The 19,318-nt window shown below is 53.8% G+C and overlaps 4 protein-coding genes across 4 annotated transcripts; 2 read left to right on the top strand and 2 right to left on the bottom strand.

Annotated features, from left to right (window-relative positions):
- Window positions 1-2,134: 2,134 nt before the first annotated feature.
- On the bottom strand, window positions 2,135-4,006 carry CPAR01_11787 (FAD binding domain-containing protein; the record flags this gene model as incomplete). The annotated part of the gene is made up of 1 exon (XM_060496045.1): window positions 2,135-4,006. One exon carries the CDS (start codon window positions 4,004-4,006, stop codon window positions 2,135-2,137), a length of 1,872 nt encoding a protein of 623 aa, XP_060344830.1.
- Window positions 4,007-6,139: 2,133 nt separating this feature from the next.
- Window positions 6,140-6,511, top strand: CPAR01_11788 (uncharacterized protein; the record flags this gene model as incomplete). The annotated part of the gene is made up of 1 exon (XM_060496046.1): window positions 6,140-6,511. A coding segment is annotated over one exon (372 nt), but the record flags the coding sequence as incomplete, so codon positions are not given.
- Window positions 6,512-8,692: 2,181 nt separating this feature from the next.
- Window positions 8,693-9,175, top strand: CPAR01_11789 (uncharacterized protein; the record flags this gene model as incomplete). Its single annotated transcript, XM_060496047.1, has 1 exon — window positions 8,693-9,175. The coding sequence occupies one exon, from the start codon at window positions 8,693-8,695 to the stop codon at window positions 9,173-9,175; it is 483 nt and encodes a 160-aa protein (XP_060344832.1).
- Window positions 9,176-13,616: 4,441 nt separating this feature from the next.
- On the bottom strand, window positions 13,617-19,214 carry CPAR01_11790 (uncharacterized protein; the record flags this gene model as incomplete). The annotated part of the gene is made up of 1 exon (XM_060496048.1): window positions 13,617-19,214. One exon carries the CDS (start codon window positions 19,212-19,214, stop codon window positions 13,617-13,619), a length of 5,598 nt encoding a protein of 1,865 aa, XP_060344833.1.
- Window positions 19,215-19,318: the final 104 nt, after the last annotated feature.

The following is a 19,318-nucleotide window of genomic DNA, read 5'->3' on the forward strand; positions in this document are numbered from 1 at the left end:
CCCGGGACCTATCAGGACCGGCGCAAGGCAGTCTTCGCTGGCGATAACCGGCCCGTTCGGTGGGTGGCGATATTTCAAAAAGGGCACTCCGTTCCGGAGTAGGGACTTTGCGAAAGATGGGGACCGGAAATACGGAATTATACTTCCCGTTCGGGGGCGCACGGATTTACACACTGGGGATTTTCCCAGCAAAGTCCATATGTACCGACAACTACAATCTTTTGCCGACCGTTGCCCAGAATGGAACGTTTTGCTGCCATCACAAGTCCTTCAAGGGTAGTAGTATTTAAAGGGGGACATTGGCCAGCGGAGGAGAATCCACCAGATGTTTCCGTGTTGTAGATGGTCGCGGCGCCGGCCAGCACGTCGATGGTGGCCGTCATGGTAGTTACTTAGTATGGTCCGTGCGACAAGTTCGAACGGGGGGAGGACGGATGTCATCTCTATAAACTCACCGCAGTGGAATAAGTAGTCAGTCGTTCATCTTCCCTTTCACGTTCGCTCGTATTCGTCCACGAACACGTTACATCTGCTGCGTGCGGACGGGTAAAAGAGAGTAAGGTGAGATACTTAACAGGACCTCAATACCTCGTAAGGAGGAATTTCTAGGTAGAAGCTTCATGGACATGAACGTCCGTAAAAAGGAAAGCCAACCTTGGTATGGGTCTCCCGCACCGAGAGAACTTCGCATTGAGATGCTTTCTGTGCTCTCGCCACAAAGCTGTAGAGCAAGGGATACAAGGTACAAAAGAACGTAGCCAGGGAATGTCAGACACGCACGGGTTTGCAAGCATAAGTGAGGTAAACCCCACCTACTTACTATACTTCACAGAGCAAATCGTACGCTCCCCCTCCTCAGGTTATAGGAAATTTGATAATTGTTATAAAACTTTTCTTATTTGTTAAGAGAGTATAATTGAAATATGAAGGCAGTCTTTTTCTTCTTTGGGGTCACTGGTATTAAAGAACCGGCTGCTTCTAAAGGCTCTTAGAAGCGATATACTCTCCTAGCTATCTATCCTAAGGTCTGAATAGTAAATACGTAGATCGATACCTGTGAAGTTCATCATGGATTCCTTCGGAAAGGGATGTATCTTTGTCAAAAGTCTCGTTACCATCCTTCTTTTAGGCGTTCTAGCCGATGCCTCTTGTTGTCTTCAATTATATCACTGATCTCACTTATACAGGAGCACTTACTAACATCCTTCTAACCAGCCAACTATACACCTCGATAAAGGGCCCTAGCAACGGTATAATTAGAGCCGGCTGCTCCGTCAAATATACTGACTTATCCTCAGGGGTATATCTAAATATACTAAAAGACATGGCGAGCCTCCTTGTATCTTGCCAACCTGGCTAGACATCATCTATGGTTGCATTATAAAGTCAGGTAGCCTCAAAGTCGTTCATAAGAGAACAACAGCCCACCTTGCTATACTCGTGAAGGAGTGATTACCTAGTCACCACCAATACTTCTTACTCATGGCCTTGTGAAGTCTCACTAATCTCCTGGACTTTCGATTGTTGAACAGTTTTTGTTAATGCTACAGTGAAAGCCATCGCCTATACAACATACATGCTAGAGACTGGACGCTGCGACTAACAGCACCCAAGGTGAAAGCAATCCAATGAATGCCTTCTTTGAAAACCCATTTTGACTCCCGTCAACACCGTGATGCCGTAGTTGACAAAACAATGAAAAAGAAAAACCCTGTCTCGCAACAGCCCAATGTCTTTTTTGGTTGTCAGAAAATCATGTCCCTTGAACCCGCCCGAAAACGCCGTCTAGGTTGTTGCCCTTTTTGTTACGAGGTTGCATCCCTCGTCATTCCCCCCATGCTCTTAATATGTTTCGGGGGGTCATTGACCTTTTTTGTGTTTTTTTCGTCGCCATGCGCGGCTGTTGGCATTTAATCTCTTACGTCCGATGAGACCGAAGCCGTTTTTATGTCCGAGTTCGGTGGCACAGCAGCGCCAGGCACCGATTGATCGTCCGCGTCAGCAGTAAGCCGCCCGCCCCGACCATAAAATCCCCGAGTTCGCATCCTTCTCCGGGACTTGCGGACTTTTGGGGTCTTTGGTAAGAGGATGCTAGACTTATAAAATGGCGGGGGTCTGCCCGCCCACCAGCACCTTACCACGTCTCGGCAATGTACTGGCCGGCCTCCTTCTTGAGCTCCCAGTACTTCTTGGCCTCCTCACGCTCGAGGTTGCCCTTTTGCATGGCCACGTCGACGAGAGCCTCTTCAACACCCTCGCCCATGCCCTTGGTGCTTCCGCACACAAAGACGCGACCGTCGACGGCGTTCGCAATGTACCATACCAGGTCGGCCTGGTTGCGCACCTCCTCTTGGACGTAACGACTCTCGCCGCGACGGCTCTGGACAACACGCTTGACCTCGTCCTCGTGAACGCCCCACTCGCCACTGTAGATCTCGTCGACGAGCGAGTCGCGAATGCCCTGGAGAACCCAGACCTTGTTTGCGCAGTTGGCCGTCTTCAAGCGACGCTGGACGAAGCCTCTGAACGGAGCGATGCCAACGCCAGCACCAATGAGGAGCATGGGGCCGTCGGAGACGAATTGCTTGGCGAGAGGGTTGGCCATAAGGCCCTTGAACATGGGGATGTGGATCTCTGGGGTTTCTCCGTTACGCTTCGCCTCCAACCACTTCTGGGCCTGGCGCTCGAAGAAACCGGAGCCGATACCGGTACGGAGACCGCGACGCCAGTCAGCAGTCTCATGAACCGTGACGGCAATCTCGATCAGCCGGTGCACCTTGCCATCGCGCGTCTTGTAGGCGTCGTGCGGGTCGTTGGACAGAGAGTAGAAGCGCGGCATCAACGTCTGCAAGGAAGACAGCAGGAGGTCCATGGGCGGGTGGGAGCTCGGGAACGCGTGCAAGAGCTGGGAGAGGGAAACGTGGGGTCCGGTGCGGAAGTCGCAGAAGACGCCCTGGCCTTCGGCGGCACAAAGGTACGTCAACAACTTCTTCTCATTAGGGTCCTCGGCGTACTCGGCAAGAATGCGCAGAAGCTGCTTGGTCGGGGGGTAAGACTGGATATCGGAGCACCAGGTAAGCAAGTCCCGGCGCGTGGTGACCATCTCGCGGGCCTGGTCGTCGCCCCACACGGTAGGCCAGCGGCCCTTGGTGGTCTTCATCAGTACCGGCTTGTCCCGAAGGAACCGAGGCACCATGAGGGCGTCGAAAACATCGTCGACACAATCCTTATCGTTGGGTGCCATAACACCAATGGCACCGCCGACCCTGAAGTCCATGTCCTCCTCGCCCGGGTAACTTGTGATATCGAGGTCGAAGTGGTAGGTGCGCTTCTCGGCGCCGGGCTTAGTCAACTCACGGGTCGAGTCGATGCGTGCGGCGTAGACGTGGTAAGGCGGGTGAGGCTGAACGTATCTGGGAGGCTCTCGGGCGGTATCGATGTTATCGATTGTGAAGTCCTTGAGCTGGTTCTGGACGGTGGCGAGTGCGTCTGCCGTCTTGTCCTCGCGCGCATCAGGACCCAGAGAGATTGCTGAGTCTGTCGGAGACGAGGCGACGGCTGGGGTCGCAGTGGAACGAGGTACGGGCTCGAAGAAGACGGTTTGCTCGGGCAGGTCGGCGATGTTGGTCAACTTTGTGGGAATGTCGCCAATCTTGAGGGCGAGTGACTTGTACGCGTGGTTATCTGGAAAGGGGATGCTCTCGTACTCGAGGCCCTCCTTCTTGGCGCCCAACTTCATGCAGCAGCCGCCACCGCAGCATCTCTGGATCAATTGAGCTGTCGATTCGCCCGTGATACGCTGGATGTCGGCAGGGCTCTGGGCAATGAGGCGGGTAGAAGCGCGCCGCCTCCTAGGGGCTTGGATTTCCTCATCTTGATCCTCTGACTCTTCCGAGTAGGTGAGGGAAGGTGCGACAGAAGAAACGCTGGGCTCCTCGGGAATGCAGTTGCTGGTAGCCCCGATGAGTTGGGAAGCCATGGCCGTGGTCGCCATCGTGCTGTGCATGGCGATGTTTCTGCGTATGTCGTCGAGGATGTTGTTTAGGTGGCGGAAATACGGATACCGATGACCTAGACGACTTTGGTGGGTGACCGTGGGCCAAAAGACTTTGGCGTAGAGGACGGCGTAAAGTATACGTGAGTGAAAGGATGGAGGGGCGGATAGTCAGTAGGTCCTCAGCATGCTGTGGTGAGAGCGGGACAGAAGAGGTCTTGTAGAAATTGGTGAGTGGCTGTGGGTTGTCAGATGGATGAAACCAGGTTGGGGAATTCTTGATCAGATAAGTTTGATCAGATAAGCCGAGGTGTGTGTGGTGTAAGGTAGGGAAAAGAGAAAAGGAGCGAGAAAGTATCAGGCGGAAGGATGAGGAATGTTAAGTTTTTGGGACGTGGAGAGGTCGATGAGGTAAACCGTAAAAATGGTGGGAAAACCTGGTCCAGGCCCCGGGAAAAGAAAAGGCGTACAAAGTAGTAGGGGCGTAGGTATCCGTACTTGGTAAGGAATAGGTGAGGTTTGTCGATCTCTAGACCGAGGGAGTACGGATACTGGAGCAAGGAATGTACTCTTTTTTTCTGCACGTTTTTAAATTTCGACTGGAACCGGCCGGAAAAGACAGGCACAAGGGCTCGATGATATCCAGGCTGGCCAGTAGTGAAAGAGTACTCCGTCTACTGCGTACTAAAGTGCGTAACAAATGCAAGGTAAAAAGCGACCAGGTGCAATCGAGTAACAGTGAGGAAAACGAAGAAGAGTGCAAAGTCTCTGTTTTTGGGTTGCGACAGGGGACCCTGGAATGCCCCTGTTGGGCCTAGCCGCCACAGCGGTGGCACCGTGGTAGTGGCCGCAGCCGGACAGTGAGTGGGTCTCTATTATCGCACTGTCCACGTGCCGGAGATGTTGGCACTGTCCACGGTACGTATCGCTTTCGGGCTTGGCTTGGCCCCCAAGCGGCGGCGACGACGGGCTGCGCATCATGATTTGATTGCTGATTGATGACCTGAGCATGCAGAGAGCATTTGTTCATCTTGGGTAATGATGAATGGCCACTGGGTAATAATGTGCGACACTGACAGCTGCTGATGACTGTAACACCAGCCCCGCCGTTGACTAAGATTCAGCCTTGATCCGGGCACATTTTGGTTGGCACGGTTGGATAAACAGAATATTACATACAATTTACGGGTACTGTTGCAATGGACTGTCACGACATGCCGTTACCGAGCAAAAGAAAGAAATATGTAAGAATGCGTCACGTCAATTCCAGCACATCCGAGCTCGCACTCGCGCTCGGGTGCTTTCCACATTTCCATTTGCTTTTCAGGCTGCTTTCGCCCAAGATGCCCTGCCTTATCAATCAGATTACGGAGTAGTAGCATCAGAAATGCAAGCACTTGCAGAAAAACCTAAGGAAGTCACGGTCCACGGGCACCAAACACGAGACCGCGCGCTGGGTCCTTTCTTGTGTTCCTAACAACCCTCCACTTTTGCTCTTGGCCGATGTCGCCCGCCCCGATGACGAGGAGACATGTGTACGCAGTATTGAGATAGGTACCTTCTGGCATCTGCATTGTCACCATCCCGTTCATTCAATTTCCTCGGTGCTTTCTTTTCCGAATCGACACCTCGGGCTCAGCCTCTCCTGCAGCGATTGAACCTCGGGACGCGTCGACATCAACGTCAATGCCATGCCCGGCAAGGTAGGTAAGGTAGGTAGGTAATTGATTGTCACAGCCCGAGGTGCAGCGGAAGGCATTGCATCTCCTATCTTTTCTCCTTCCACATTCCGATCCGCTAACGTGGAAGGTACGAATTTAGTCACTCGCTCCTTCTTGCCTTGCTTCCACACCACTCTAGGTAGGTACTACCCTACTCTACACGATTCACCCCACTCCACCCGCCCCTACCCGATTCATCCTCTTTTCCCGGCTTTTCTTGCCCGGCTTTTCTCAGTCTTCTTCCGCCTGGCTTTTTCTGTGTCTTGTCACTTCCCGTCGCTCTTGGCAGAGGTGATGGGAACCGAGCCGGTTGCCGGAAACCAAAGGTAAAATGAGGTAAGCTGATCCGCTCACCTACTCTTGTTGGGCTTTCTAACCACATCATACATGTGCCACAGTAGAATATCCGTACCAAGTACACTACCGTGCGCAGCAGACTGCTCGCTTGCGCTTCGATCCTCACAGTGCCAGGGTCGCCGCCCATTTCTGCTGCACTGCGGTGGACTCTTGTCCCGCACAACTGGAAAACCTGACGATTCACCGTTCCCCGTACTTGCACATCCAACGACATCGTACATTGCTGCATCGCATATCGCCGCCACAGAACAAGAGTGTGGGGTTTCCTCGCCCGCTTGCGCACTCCAAGATCCATCTTGCTGGTCCATCATGCTGGGCCCAACTTGCTCCGGACTCGCTGGCCATTGAAAGAGCCCTCATTTCACCATACCCCCTCACGATTGCGCTCTCCCGTGATGCTATCCAGCTACCATCGTGCAGCCCCGGCTACGCACGATGAGGTGGCCGCACCCCTCACTTTCACTCTGTCGCTGAGATAGCCGTACAGAGTCCCGATACTGTCCCTCCACCTTCGGAGATGGACAACACGGCAGTCTTCTGCACCTCCCGCGGCACCACTTCAACACGCTCCGCGGCACCAATGCAGCAGCACCACCAACTTCTCCCGGTCTTGATCTTCAGCTCCGCCGTCCTGTCAAAGAAGCTCCGTCTACAGTGTGCAGACCTGGAAGCCCCTATTACGCTATTGCAACGTCGGAAGCACCTATCTCTGCGACTCGGGGTCCTGCCACGACCCCAGACTTGCCCTCCAGGCCCTACGTACCACACCACGCACTCCTAAACAGTGCGTTCCAGCACGTTGGGAATCAGCCACCCCCGAGTCGTCAGAGAGGCATTATTGCTCGGGCATGCCTTCTACTAAGCGGTAGGGTTCGTCCCTCCACAAAAATGGTCACCCCCAGAGCCCCAGACATTCTTGGGCGAGCTCAGCCCCCCGTCACGAATTGGACCCAACATCTTAACGAAGCAATTTCTCTGCGCACCACGGTCATTCGATGGAAACAGCACCATGGCCAGGCCCAAAAATAACGACTTGCAATACGATTCACCGCTCACCGAAAACCAAAAGGAAAACACGCCAAGCACGAGCAAGACTCGGTCAAAGGCCCTGTCGAGTCAGCCCACAATGCCGAGCCATGAGCCGTTGGGTCGCCACTCCTTTGCGCCAGCTCCCTTCTAAGTTTTTTCCAAAATCGCACACTGTATACCGATTCCCTACCCTACACAGCAGAGTCTCCCCCCATGCTGGCCGTCACCATCTGATTGTTGCGCATCAACTGTCAAATCCCAAGAACCACCAGCATCAGCTCCGCGTGCAGACCTCCATGCTGCATAACTGACGAAAGGTGTCCCGCGGAATGCAACGCTGGTCACCCGCTCCACTCCTAGGTGGGATTGGGCAAAATTCGCCGGATTCCGTAAACACGCGCCCCGGCTGCCGTTGCCGAACCGAGGAATTCCGGCCGTCTCCCCATCTCTAGACTCGGGCAACGACGGTCGGCTCTCAACAAGACCGCTCACGTGAGCGTATCAGAGTTCTGATCTTCTGATGCTCTTAGACTTTGCATTTGGGTTCGCAATGCTGTCTGCTGCATAAGATACCGTGACAAAACTTCCTCTGGGCTTGCCTTTCACGCTTCGACCGCCCATCTCCGAGGTGGTTGCACAAGACAAAACGTCACAAGCAAAGAAGATCGGCCGCGTTGAACCAGACGACCAAACGAAATGAGGGATGCTTCATTTCGTGTTGCCCAATGGACCAACCATTTCCGCACCTTGCTTTTCCTGACGGAATGCCACACGCACTGAACCATCCGATCCCTGTCCGTAACCTTTTCATCCAATCATGACGTCCAGCCAATTCAGCTGGGGCTGTTTGGCTTTTCCACCGGACCAAAGCAAGACACACCCCAATCTTATCGCACATTATCAATCTCATCAAATCAATCGCATCTAATCTGATTGTCTTCAATCTCCGAGACCGGCTGCTGTCAAACCCCGGTCGACACCACGCTAGTAAATCCTCCCAACGCAAACGAGCAAGCACACTTGAAATCTCAAATCAAAGACCTACGCGATGTCGCGAAGCAGGGCCCGCTCGCGTCTCCCTGCGCGTCTAGTGATGTCTCATCTTCATTTCGAGCTTGTCGCGAGCGTTCTCCTGAGGCTCCGGCCTGAGCTCCCGTTGCTAGTGTAACCCTCGACTTACTCCACTAACGCCAATACCCAGCGACATGGCATGGGTTCGATCTGATAACTTTATTCGCTTCTCCTACTAATTACAGCGGCCGACTGATCAACGCCTTCGCAGTTTCGGTCTTTCAATCGCTCGCCTCTTCGGTGACCGACCTCCCTCCTCCCCTTGGCTGTTTCAACCGTTCCCAACCAATTCTCACCCTTTGGGATTTGTTTGCGCGGATCAGCCGGATTACTTCCCCGTCGACATGCCCTGTCATGTTTGGGTTGGAGTTTACATCCATCCGGATGTCGAACCTGGCTCCCGGAACTAAACTGAAATCCTGTTTTTTCCGTTTCTCTCTCTGATTTGCTAGCCTGTCGACCAGCAGTCTGCTCAACAATAAGACATGCTTCGTCAGTGTTGCTCTGCGACCAGCAGTAAATGCAACATGGGCAACAAGAGCAGCAATACCGCTGCATTTTTGTTCCGAAAATACGTACGAAGTGGTCGCTCCCAGTTGGCGAACTCAGACCCCAACAACCTGCTACCCTACTTGGTATTCTGATCCTGGCATCGTGGGGCGCTCTGGAAAGATTCTTTCAAACCAGCCTCCTTGTCCGCCCCAGCATGCTCGTGTTCGCACGTGAGCTCTTCGCCCGCTCGGCACCCACATCAGCATGGTTCGTCGATCTCTCTTCACAGTGCGACCAAGCGTACATCTCCACACTGACGGGCACTGCGCCAGTCCCTATGCGTTCCTGCGTCTCCGGGGGACTTGTACCCCTGGATGCCGGTCCATCGAAACTCTCACCTAGCTCAAGCCCGGCCCCGGGCCTTATTACGACTGCTGCGTGGTCATCTCGGCTGGACTGCCGGCTACCGTCTGACCAGGCATGTGCCTCTACTCCGTACATGGTAGGCTAGGGAGCCACGAAACGTACCGGCAATTTGGTTGAGGCAGGCTCGTCGTCGAGCACCCTGGCCTCCTTCTTATTACGCCTGTCTTCCCCCGAGGCTTCCAGAAGGTATGGAAGCGAGATGATGGTGAATATGGCGATCTGGGCCTTTGACCTCGATCAGAGGTTGGGCTACGAGTCTCAATGACCGAGCCCGGGCCGACGATCGAAGAAACGGTCTCGGGGAGCTCGTGACTCAGGGGCTGTGGTCTGCTCCAGGTGTCCATCTCTGAAGTACGAAGTTGTAGTCGAGAGTGATGATTCTTCAGCCACCATCTCAGGGGTTCGAGAGCCACCAACTCTCCTGATTATGTACCGCAGCTGTCAGCCACTGACAGCTCTCGTTAGGCGTTTCTGAGTAGCGAGGAGAGCACCGTAAGACGGATTGCTTCGACGGGTCATTGGTGGTTCACTTTATTGAGGCTAGCTGTCACGCACCCCAAGGGCCGTTTTTATCGCTTACTGCAGCGCTTATCCATCAACTGGAATCAGTGCCGCACGAAGACATTGAGCCCGAGAGCGAGCAATTCACTTTCAGCAAGCTATCGCAACCCGCCACTCAGACAAGTGGTTGTCCGCCGAGAAGCATTTCTACACACGTTCACGACTCAGTGGGCTTGAGGCAAGATATAGCTTGTGTTCTGAATTTATGCCCATGAGTCTCAGCACAAACTGGGACTGACATCCTTCAGAGTTCAGACTTTAGGGGTAACAACTCGGGCCCGTCTTTGCGCCGAGGTCATTCTCTCCACGTGTACATGACAAGAGTTAGGTCCGATAAACCGAAGCATCTCGGCTACATGAGAGGGCAGCATCGCGAAAGCCGAGTAATGGTCTGTGACCCCCGACGTAACGTTCACTGATGGTAGGCTTGTGCCCGACGGTACATGATGTACTAAATATTCGCTATATCTGATCCCTTTAGTAGCCTACCTGCCCCCGAAGGCTACGGACCTGATGAGCTCTTCTAAGCCCTGAGCTTAGCGAGGCTGGAGGTGCCCTTTGACGATTGCTCAAACGCCAATCCGGAGCAGAATACAGCACGTTTACTGCTGAAACCTGAATCACGCATGACGCGAGGTTCGAATTGAACTTCCTCAAATGTATCACTGATGCCAAACCCGTACAATTGGATGCCAACTCAACTCAAATGGCTGCGCTGCCCTTGAAAGTCAATCTTTGCGACTCTTAGGGGTGATTGGTAACAACTGTGCTCATTCGACAGGGGCACCTCTTTCCAGTTCTCTAGGGATGAGCAAAGGGTAGTAACTGCCCTACCGACACACTACTCCCATTATCTATTTGAAGGTGCAGGCTCAACCTCCAGGCGGACACAAATGGATATATGGGCGAGAGAACGACATCTCGCCGCTGGGCACTAGGAATGAAAATTACACGTTTTCTTTTCTCGGTGTCTCAAGGCAAAAACGGTATAGAAATACGCAGGCTTTGGATCCCCCCCCCCCTTTCCAATAGAGAAGAGAAGATTGCCTCGCCTTTACGTAGTAACTCGATCGGGAGAGGGATTTGGGAATCTATAAACATAACTCTATAGCTATCTTAGACGTTTAATAGTATTTAACTTGTTAGTTTTTTTTTTTTAAAGATGGAGCCCTTTTATTCTCGCCTCCCACTACCAGCTTCCCTGATTTAAGTAAACCCCCCCCTCCCCTTCCCCCTTTTCCGTTCCCTGTAGCGAGGACTCCTAACAACCAGCGGCGACACGCTATTGAGATGAAGCTCTGATTAGCCACTGCCTTCACTATCCGTCTCTGAAGTATAGATTTATTTCTAGATTCTTATTAGGGTGTCTCGTTCTTTTCAATCGCAAATGAAACGACAGATCTATTATACCGGATGGAGTGGGCATTGGTTAGAAAGCTACCGTTATTCTTGGCGTATTTCAGGGGTTCTATAACCCTAAAGTTTCTACCCCTTTTAGGAAGCTTTGTTAGATATAGAGACGATATGGTGGGGGTAAAACGAAAAGGCCTTTTTAGACTTGGATAACTTAGGTTACTCATCAAACTGCTTCTATGAGTCTTTTGCCTTCTCCACTCTTTGATATCTTGCTACTTGCCTTATGCCCCCTCGAACATAGAATAACTAGGCTTGGTTATAGATATCTCTTTGTAATCTTTATGCTTTCATTCCTCGTGCTCATGCTGTTCTTTCTGTCCTAAGGCCAGACCCCTCTACCCTAAATCCTTAAGAACAAAATACCCTATTAGTTGCTAAGACATATGATTAAAGACCTTGTACCTACGTTAATAATAGCAGCGCAAAACGGTTCCTAATAAGAAAACCAAAATGAACAGTGTAGGCTTTAGAACTTTTTGAATCCCCCACTGTGGCTTCATTCCTTCTCCCTCTAAATATACCTGATACCCCAGCCTCCCTGTGTCGCGATAGGGCGTCCAAGATCATTAGAGAAAAGAGACAATATCCGGCCTCGAGATGGGGCCCTTGCCCGCTGCGTCTTGAGGTAGAAGACTAGACATGTTCAAGTCGGGAACATCGGTGGTGGACTGTTGGGGGGCACCTTGTATAGAGACAATGATTGCGTACGAGTCTCTTATCCGCGCAGATCGAGCTGGCCGAGCTTACTAAGGGGGTGAGTAGTAGAAGAGATCGAAGCAGCAGCGGGCTCCGGAATGAAGGCAGCTGATGGGTTTAGTAGTCAAGTCACTTATTACTCGCTCATTCCTCAGACTCGTTCGTCGCTAAACTTATCGTTAACGAATACGTCCGGCGTGGTTAGGGGGCGTGAGTCACTTTATGCTGCTTTGTGCTCCTGGGAGGTTATCATTAAGAAGGAACGAAAAAGCATTGTCGCTAAAACAAGGTACAGCCGACGGTGAACTTTTAGAGGACTAGGGGGTGTGGTTGACTATCACATCTGCAATCATCAACGAGAGGCACATTCTCTCTCTATCTCTGATAGGTGAGTCTTTGTCAGCCAGCCTCATGACGCCGATTCAATCCCTTCCTCCTTTATAAAGGCCAGTCATATCGCTCGAGGAAGTTATCCGAGCAGACTGGAGCTTGTCTAGGCCGCCGAAACTGATAGATCTGACCGGGCTGATTGACGGTGCTGTCTCCTTTCTCCATGGCCGGGGCAAACGGCAGTGCCGAACGTAGTGATGATTAAAGTAGTTCACTCACGTTTCACTCAATCACTCACTCACTCACTCACTCCTCCTCCTGCCTCACGCCTCGTCGTCAGAGTGGCCGTTAACGAATACGACCGGGGCCAACGAAGATGTCCAAAGTCAGCGAGGATATTTGGGGGAGTTCAATAAACATGTTCAAGGTTAGCAAAGGTCAACGCCGTTCAGTTCAAGGGTAGCCCTGGTGCTGGCTGTCCCAATGCCAGAGGCAAAGAAGAAAGCGTACCAGCAAGAATAACAAACTCTGCCCGCAAGTGGCAAGGATCACTATCAAGTCCGGCCGCAAGGCTGCCGCGAATGCCCGCGGTGATATAAATGGGGTGGGGGTTAGGAAATTTATACTTGGAGGTGAAGGAAAGGATTTGGGATGAATGGGAGTTTTTGGGGGCGGATGGAGATGCTTGGACGTGACAAATACACTGTGCGTCAACAGACATATTTGGGGTCACTGAACACACTGGGAGTAATGAGGTAATGCTTGACTGTCCTAGACTTCTGAAATTCATCAATGAGAAAGGAAGACAATTGCGGGAAAGTTCCAAGAGACTTGTACCTGTGGTTCAAAACAAGCATCCAGGCCGTGAACGATGGACCGCCCAAGAACCAAGTAACGAGCAGATCACAAGAGAGACCCCAAAGACCCCCTTTCAGCTCCCTACCCTTCATCTCCCAAGCTCCTTCATTGACATGAAGCCGTAAGCCAACTCAGATTCTTTAGAGGGAAGAAGATCACTTCACCAAACCTTAACGACTCTTCTTTTTGGAATGTAACGTCAACTTAGGACTTGAATAACCACCGTTCCTATACACGGTATTTTTACAATACGTACACTACCCCAAACACGCCAATAAATGACTTCGGTATCATGTGGAACAACAAAACGAAAGGCCCTAAACAAAACAAAGCTGCCAGCCCCCAAGCTACTGCTTGCCTCGCCGTTGGCCAACCCCCATGCCATGGTCCCGAGTGTATATATATATGTTTAAACCTCCCGTATGTGAACCCAGCCCAACCTGACTCCTCCCCGGCCGCTCCATCCATCCCTCGGCCGAAAACACCTTTCAAAGTAATTCCAAACACGCTATGCCGCCCTAATAGCCAGACGCCTAAAGCCAGGTTCTAGCAATGCACGAAATGCGAGCCATTCGCTCGTGTGGGGGGAATCATAATAAGACAGTGAAAAAGGAAAAGAAAGTATGATGGTATAGACAAAACGGAAAAAAAGAAGAGAGACGAAATTAGTCCCGAAGTTCCACGCCGACCTCCTGGTGGACGAGCCTCAACACCCACGAGGCCTCCGAGGCGCTGGAACACTGGAAACACCACTTTTTGACCGAGCCGGCGGCGCCACCCGTCTTGGGCGCCACGCCAATTTCGCCTCTCTCATCGCGGATCTCCTCCCAGATACCGCAGATGATGCCTCGACTGCCCATAGGAGTGAAGCAGCCGCTGCCCAGCACGGCATCGAGAATGATGCGCGCCTTGTCTGATTTCTTGGGCATAGTTGTAACCGTGACGCGCTTTTCGAGGCCGTGGTTTGCGCGTAGGTCTTGGTGCCAGCCCGGCGGCGGGCGGCGAATCTGGATGATACAGTTGCCGTAGTCCTCCCACTTGTTGGAGCTGACAAGCAGGTGTAGGCGAATCTTGATATTGTCGGATGACAGAGGACTGCGGATGGAGTTGGAGTACATGCTGATCGATGGTGAGCGGGGGTAGCCATCGGAAGACGAGCCAGATCCGTAGAGGCTGTTGTTATTGGAGGAATGGCCCTGCTTGTCGATGGACGAGCGAGCAATGTTGAAAGCGTTGCCTTGCGTGAGTCTCTTGAGGAAGCTCGTGGCAGACAGACTCGACGAGGGGGTGCTTCCATCTTGCGACTGGGATGGAGCGCGGGTCGATGCGCGGTAGCTGTTCTTGCGTCCGAACCAGCTGCGACGGCGACTGCTGTTGTCCTCGGTATCTTCCGAGGGTCTCTGGCCGAAGGACTGATAGCGTGCCTCGTTTTCGAGCTGAATAAACTTTTGGTTGTTGAGGCGGGCATGGTGAACGGCCATGTATAGATTGTAGCATTCCGTAGCCGATGGGCAGCGGAAACGGAAGTTGCCCCCACCAATATCCTTGTTTTTGCAATTGTCCTTGACGGCTGAGCGGATTTCAAGGTCGACAACGGTAGACTGGCGGAGGAGGACGAGGGGCGTAAGCTCGAGAGAAACAAGAGGGATGTCGGGCTCTCCTCCGGGGCTCATGACTAGAGAGTAGCCCTCAATGACACCGGCCGTCACCTGAATGGAGCAGGGCTCCAGGGAAATGTCCTTCCACTGACCCTTCTTCTCGTTCCAGTACGAGATGGAAGCAATATATTTGGTGTAGCTCTCCGAGGCACTCATTTTGCGGCCATGAAGACCGGCTTGCGACGCCGAGTTGGACGGCGTCAGGCTGCACACCGACTCGGACACCATGGACTCTTGAACGAATGACTGCGAGATCATGGACTCTTGCTTGAAGGAGTCGACAAACTCCTCTCTCTCTCGCTCCCGCTCTTCGCGCGGCTGGTGCTCGGGCTCTCTAATGCTGAAGCCAACCTCAGTCTCGGGGATGTCATCGTCAAAGTCGTCTTCGGACTCGGATGACGTGTAGTCGGATTCTGTCTCTGTCTCGCTTTCTGAGAGGTCGGTCTCTGTGATGGACCGAGTCGTATCGGATGATTCTTCAGAAGGCAGATATTCGTGCTTCAGAGGTGAGGATCCCCGACGCTTCACACGGGAGCCGCCAAGGTCGACAGGTGGCGACAGCTTGGGGGGCTTAGGGCTCAAAGAGCGGTGAATGGGAGGAGGAGGAGCGCCGTCCGCGCGGTAGGGTGTCGTGTTTGGCGCAGCTCTGTGTCTGTCCTCTTCATCGTACGAGTCTTGTGTAGGGGTTCTGTCTGGAGAGGGGCTGCGGCGGATGGGAGTGGTCGGCATGCTTGAGCCGCGGTTGTGGTAGCGACTAGAAACCGATCGCTTTGGCGCGTATGGCTCTGGAGATGACAAGTCTCTCGATGATGATCCGTGCAACTTGCCGCCCACCGGGATATCGGTACGGTGCTGCGGCGAGTCGGGGAGGCTCTCTTCAGTGACAACCGGCAGCCGCTCCTTTGGTGGCATGGGCGACGTGCCAACAATGTCAAGCCAGTCTTCCACTTGGTCATTGTTATCTGTGACGAGGCTCAGCAGCTCGTACCAGTGCCGTCCGTTGTGGGAGCCCGACACCATAAGAACGAGCTCGAATTTTGCGTCACCACGGCGGGCTGAGATCACAGTCATGGGCATGGGAGGGAAAAGAAGCCATGTACGGCGGCCGCTGCCAGTCTCACGGATGAGCAAGTCGCCCTTGTCGTTGTTCGCGCCAGGAAGGTCGCGGTGGATGAGTTCGACCTGGCACTCGAGGCGTTGTCCATTGGAATGTGCGAGGCTGAGGGAGAAAAGGTCCTTTGCGCTGACCTGCCGCTTGGGGTCGATTTTGACGGCTTCCATCGGTGCGAGTGTCCGCAGATTACGGATTCTGCTCGTGTCGGTGTTAATGGCGTCCTCGTCAGCTAGCCGCGCAGACTCTTCCCTGTGGCGACGCTTGGCCTTCTCTTGCAACATGTCGTAGTCGCCAACCAGCGCAAGTGTATCATACGAGCCGACAGCGGCATGAAGGCCCTGGGTTACGGTTAGTGAAGCTCGTTTCAATGCAGTGGGAAATAGTACCTTGGTGAGCTTTGCAAGAGTCCGGATGCGAAGCAAGGGCCGTTTCAACAAATGCGCAACGTCGACTCTCTCTCCGTCTTCGTTAACGACGTCGCCTTCGGCGTTGCGCGGGAGTGCACCGATGAGGGAATCCTCGTCGTCGAGGCGATCGGCAGCAGGAGCCAGGTTGACGACGAGATCTTGGAATCCAAGGCGCCACGCGTCCAGGTAGCTATCGTATATGGGAGAGGCGGTGTGCAGCCAGGAAATGAGCCGATCGATATCCGTATGAGATGCCCTCTTATGGGCGGTCTTTAGTTTTTCCAGTGCAACTCCCATGTTGACGACAGATTTCGACATGCTGTTTGCCTTACGGCCAGGGGATTCGGGGCCGAAGAGATCGACGGCACTGGCTGAGCCCTCGTGAAGGACGGTGGAGAGGAGGACGGGGACAACGCCGTCGACCAGTGTCTTGAGCTCCCGCCGGTACAAGTTCTCGTCATCTGTGAACTCCTTCATGAGGTCCTTTGTTGTAACCGTGTCTGGACGAGCATTGGCTCTTCGTACGCTGGCAGCCTTTCTTACACTCGCCCTAGGTTTGATGCTCCGGAGGCTGCCTGGCACCTGGCTTTCATCTGGCAAAGACAGAACTGACACGAGATCAGAGTGTTTAGTCAGCCTTCTTTTGAGACCCGATTTATTGCTCCGCCGCCGCGAAACGTTGCTTCTTGTAAGCCCCGTAGTCTGCGTGATGGTGGTCTCGGACAATACCGATGTCATGTCCGAATCATAGGTGCTATGAGTGTCGGCAGACCCGAGAATCGTGGACAACTCGTGTACGCCGTTCGTTGGCGGCTTCCGGCGGGGTGCCACCGAGGACTCATCATCGTACGTCCAATCGTCAGTAAATGTTCGATCGGAGTAGGTCCGGCTAGATCCAGAAGAGCGGCGGCGCATGGTTCGCCTGGATTCGTCATCTTCTCCGGGACTATCATACTCCTGATCCAGCTCCAGCTTCCGCTCTTCTTCGCTAATGTACTTGGAAGGCGGAGTCTGGTGGCCAGTGGACTCTCCCCTGAAGGCCTCCTTGAGGATCTCGCGGAACGGCTTCTTGACTGACTTCGCCGGGGACGGCGAGCTCCTTGTAGCTGCTCTCCGACGAAGGCCAGCGGCGCCAGCAGAAGTTGGTGTCTTTGGCTTTTCCTTGGGCTTTTCCTCGACATTCCTAGGTGCCACATTTTCATCGTTCTCGGTTGACGCGCTCAGGTCAGTCGAAGATAGGGTTGACTCTGTCCAATCCGTTGATTGTGTAGTCTGAGTCATGTCAGTTGTTTGTGTTGTCTGGGTGGACTCGGTGAGCCCAGTGGATTCCGAAAGCTCAGTCTGAGTCGGAAGGGAAGGCTTTCGCTGACGGGGTTCGGCCGATGATCGTCTACGGGTATCTTGCGTCTTTGTCTTATCGACGGGCTTGCTCTCGGACGCTTTCCTCTTGGGGGCCTGCGCGGGCGACTCCTCCTTCTTCGCCGGCTCGTCGACGAAGGGATCGACCGTCCCGTTGAGCCATTTCTCAATACTGGGAGGCTGGTTGGCGACGGGCTGCCTTGGAGGCTCAACGGCGTCGTGCAGGATCTTCTTGCCGCCGGTGACCACCTTCTTGAGCACATCGGTAGCCTTGAAGCTGGGATTGCGCTGTGCCTTTTGCCTCGTCTTGTTGAGAGGCAAATCTAGCTCACTGAAAGCAGAGAATCCCACTGGGATGTCTGCCAGGGGCTTCGCACCCGGGGCGCTGGTCAGCGAGCTTGGCGCAAGATCCGAGTTGTCCAGCCCTGTCTTGACTGCTGATTCCGAGGTGCTGACCCAGGATTTGTCGTCTGACGGTGGAGGCGCCTTCTTCTTGTGGCTCACTTTGCGAGCCTTTGACGGTTTCCGCGTTGGTGTTGCCGGCACACTAGACTCGGCATCTTCTGTGACCTCGATGGCGGTCTCGTCCTCTTCAACCACCACAATCTCGTCCGCCGACTCGTGCCTCGCGCTGCCCCCGCGACTACGCTCGCGGGATTTGGCGCCTGTGCTTTGTGGCCTCGGTGTCTTGACGCCAGACCCTTCCGATGCTGGTGTCTTTAATGGCCTGACGCGGATTCCGTCATCATCGAGCTTCTTAGTTCGTATCGGCGTAACTCTGATGCCGTCGTCGTCCATCGCCTTCTTTGGCAACGTAGCTTGTCTCTCTTGAAGCTCCTTGAGTCTTGCCTGTATCCTGCTGCCGTCGAGCGAGTCTGTTGACTTTGCAGCCCGGTGTTGCTTGACCGGTGGGGGATCTGGCATTTCCACCTTTGCTACCCAGTCCTGGATCTTCTTGGAGATGGGTGCTTGGATGGGTGTCTTTTGCACGAACCCCTTTGGCAAAGGGCTTGGGGTGGGACTTGGGCTGGCGTCTTTGGTTCTCGGCGATTTCGCTCTCGTGGGGCTCTTCTTTCTCTTCTGCGCCATCCAATGGTCGTCGCTAACGACTCGCTTCTTGGGTGCCAGCTTGGCGTCTCCGCCGGGGAGGTCCTCGACGGTCTCGTCCTTTTCGTCGGCCGGGCCGTCATTGTGTACTTCGATCTTTGGGGTCGACATTTTCGGTGCCGACATTCGCTTCTGCCGCAACTTGATGCGAACGCGGTCCTCTTCGGTGACGCTCTCCGTGTCACCCGGGAAGGCCAGCTCGGTAGGCTCGCTGGGGGGTGCCAGGGGATCAGCCGAGGCCATGGCTGCGGCATTCGTTTTTTGCCATTTGTTCACGCGCTCCCTGACGCCGCCGGGCTGTTGTACTTTTGCGACGGCAGCCTGCCGCATTTCGGCTCTCAGCTCGGCCTTGACAGCATCCAGACTCATTCTTCGCTTGCGTTCGGCGGCGACGCGCTGTGGAGAGGGGCGTCCTCTGAGGAAGTCGGCGAGCAGAGTCGGGGGTTCTGGTGGTTTCTTCATGGTTGCTGCGCGGGGGCGGACAGGGGCGGCCTTGGGAGTCGTGGGCGGCGCATTGCTTTCTTTGGTGGCGGGAGTGGAGGGTTTCGTGGTTGCTGCTGCTGCCGCCGCCGGCGCAGCGTCCGGCGATGCTTTCTCGTCGGGAGGTTTGGGAGACATTGTCTACACAGACAAAAGGTTCAGTCAGCAACCGTAAACAGACCAGTCTGCGGGTAAGCGGTGGACAGGTACGAGTTGGTGTCGTACAGGTGCGTCCCCCCCTC

Source organism: Colletotrichum paranaense (genome assembly GCF_030867605.1).
Source record: "Colletotrichum paranaense strain IMI 384185 chromosome Unknown Scaffold_10.1, whole genome shotgun sequence".
In the NCBI taxonomy this organism is placed as follows: domain Eukaryota; kingdom Fungi; phylum Ascomycota; class Sordariomycetes; order Glomerellales; family Glomerellaceae; genus Colletotrichum; species Colletotrichum paranaense.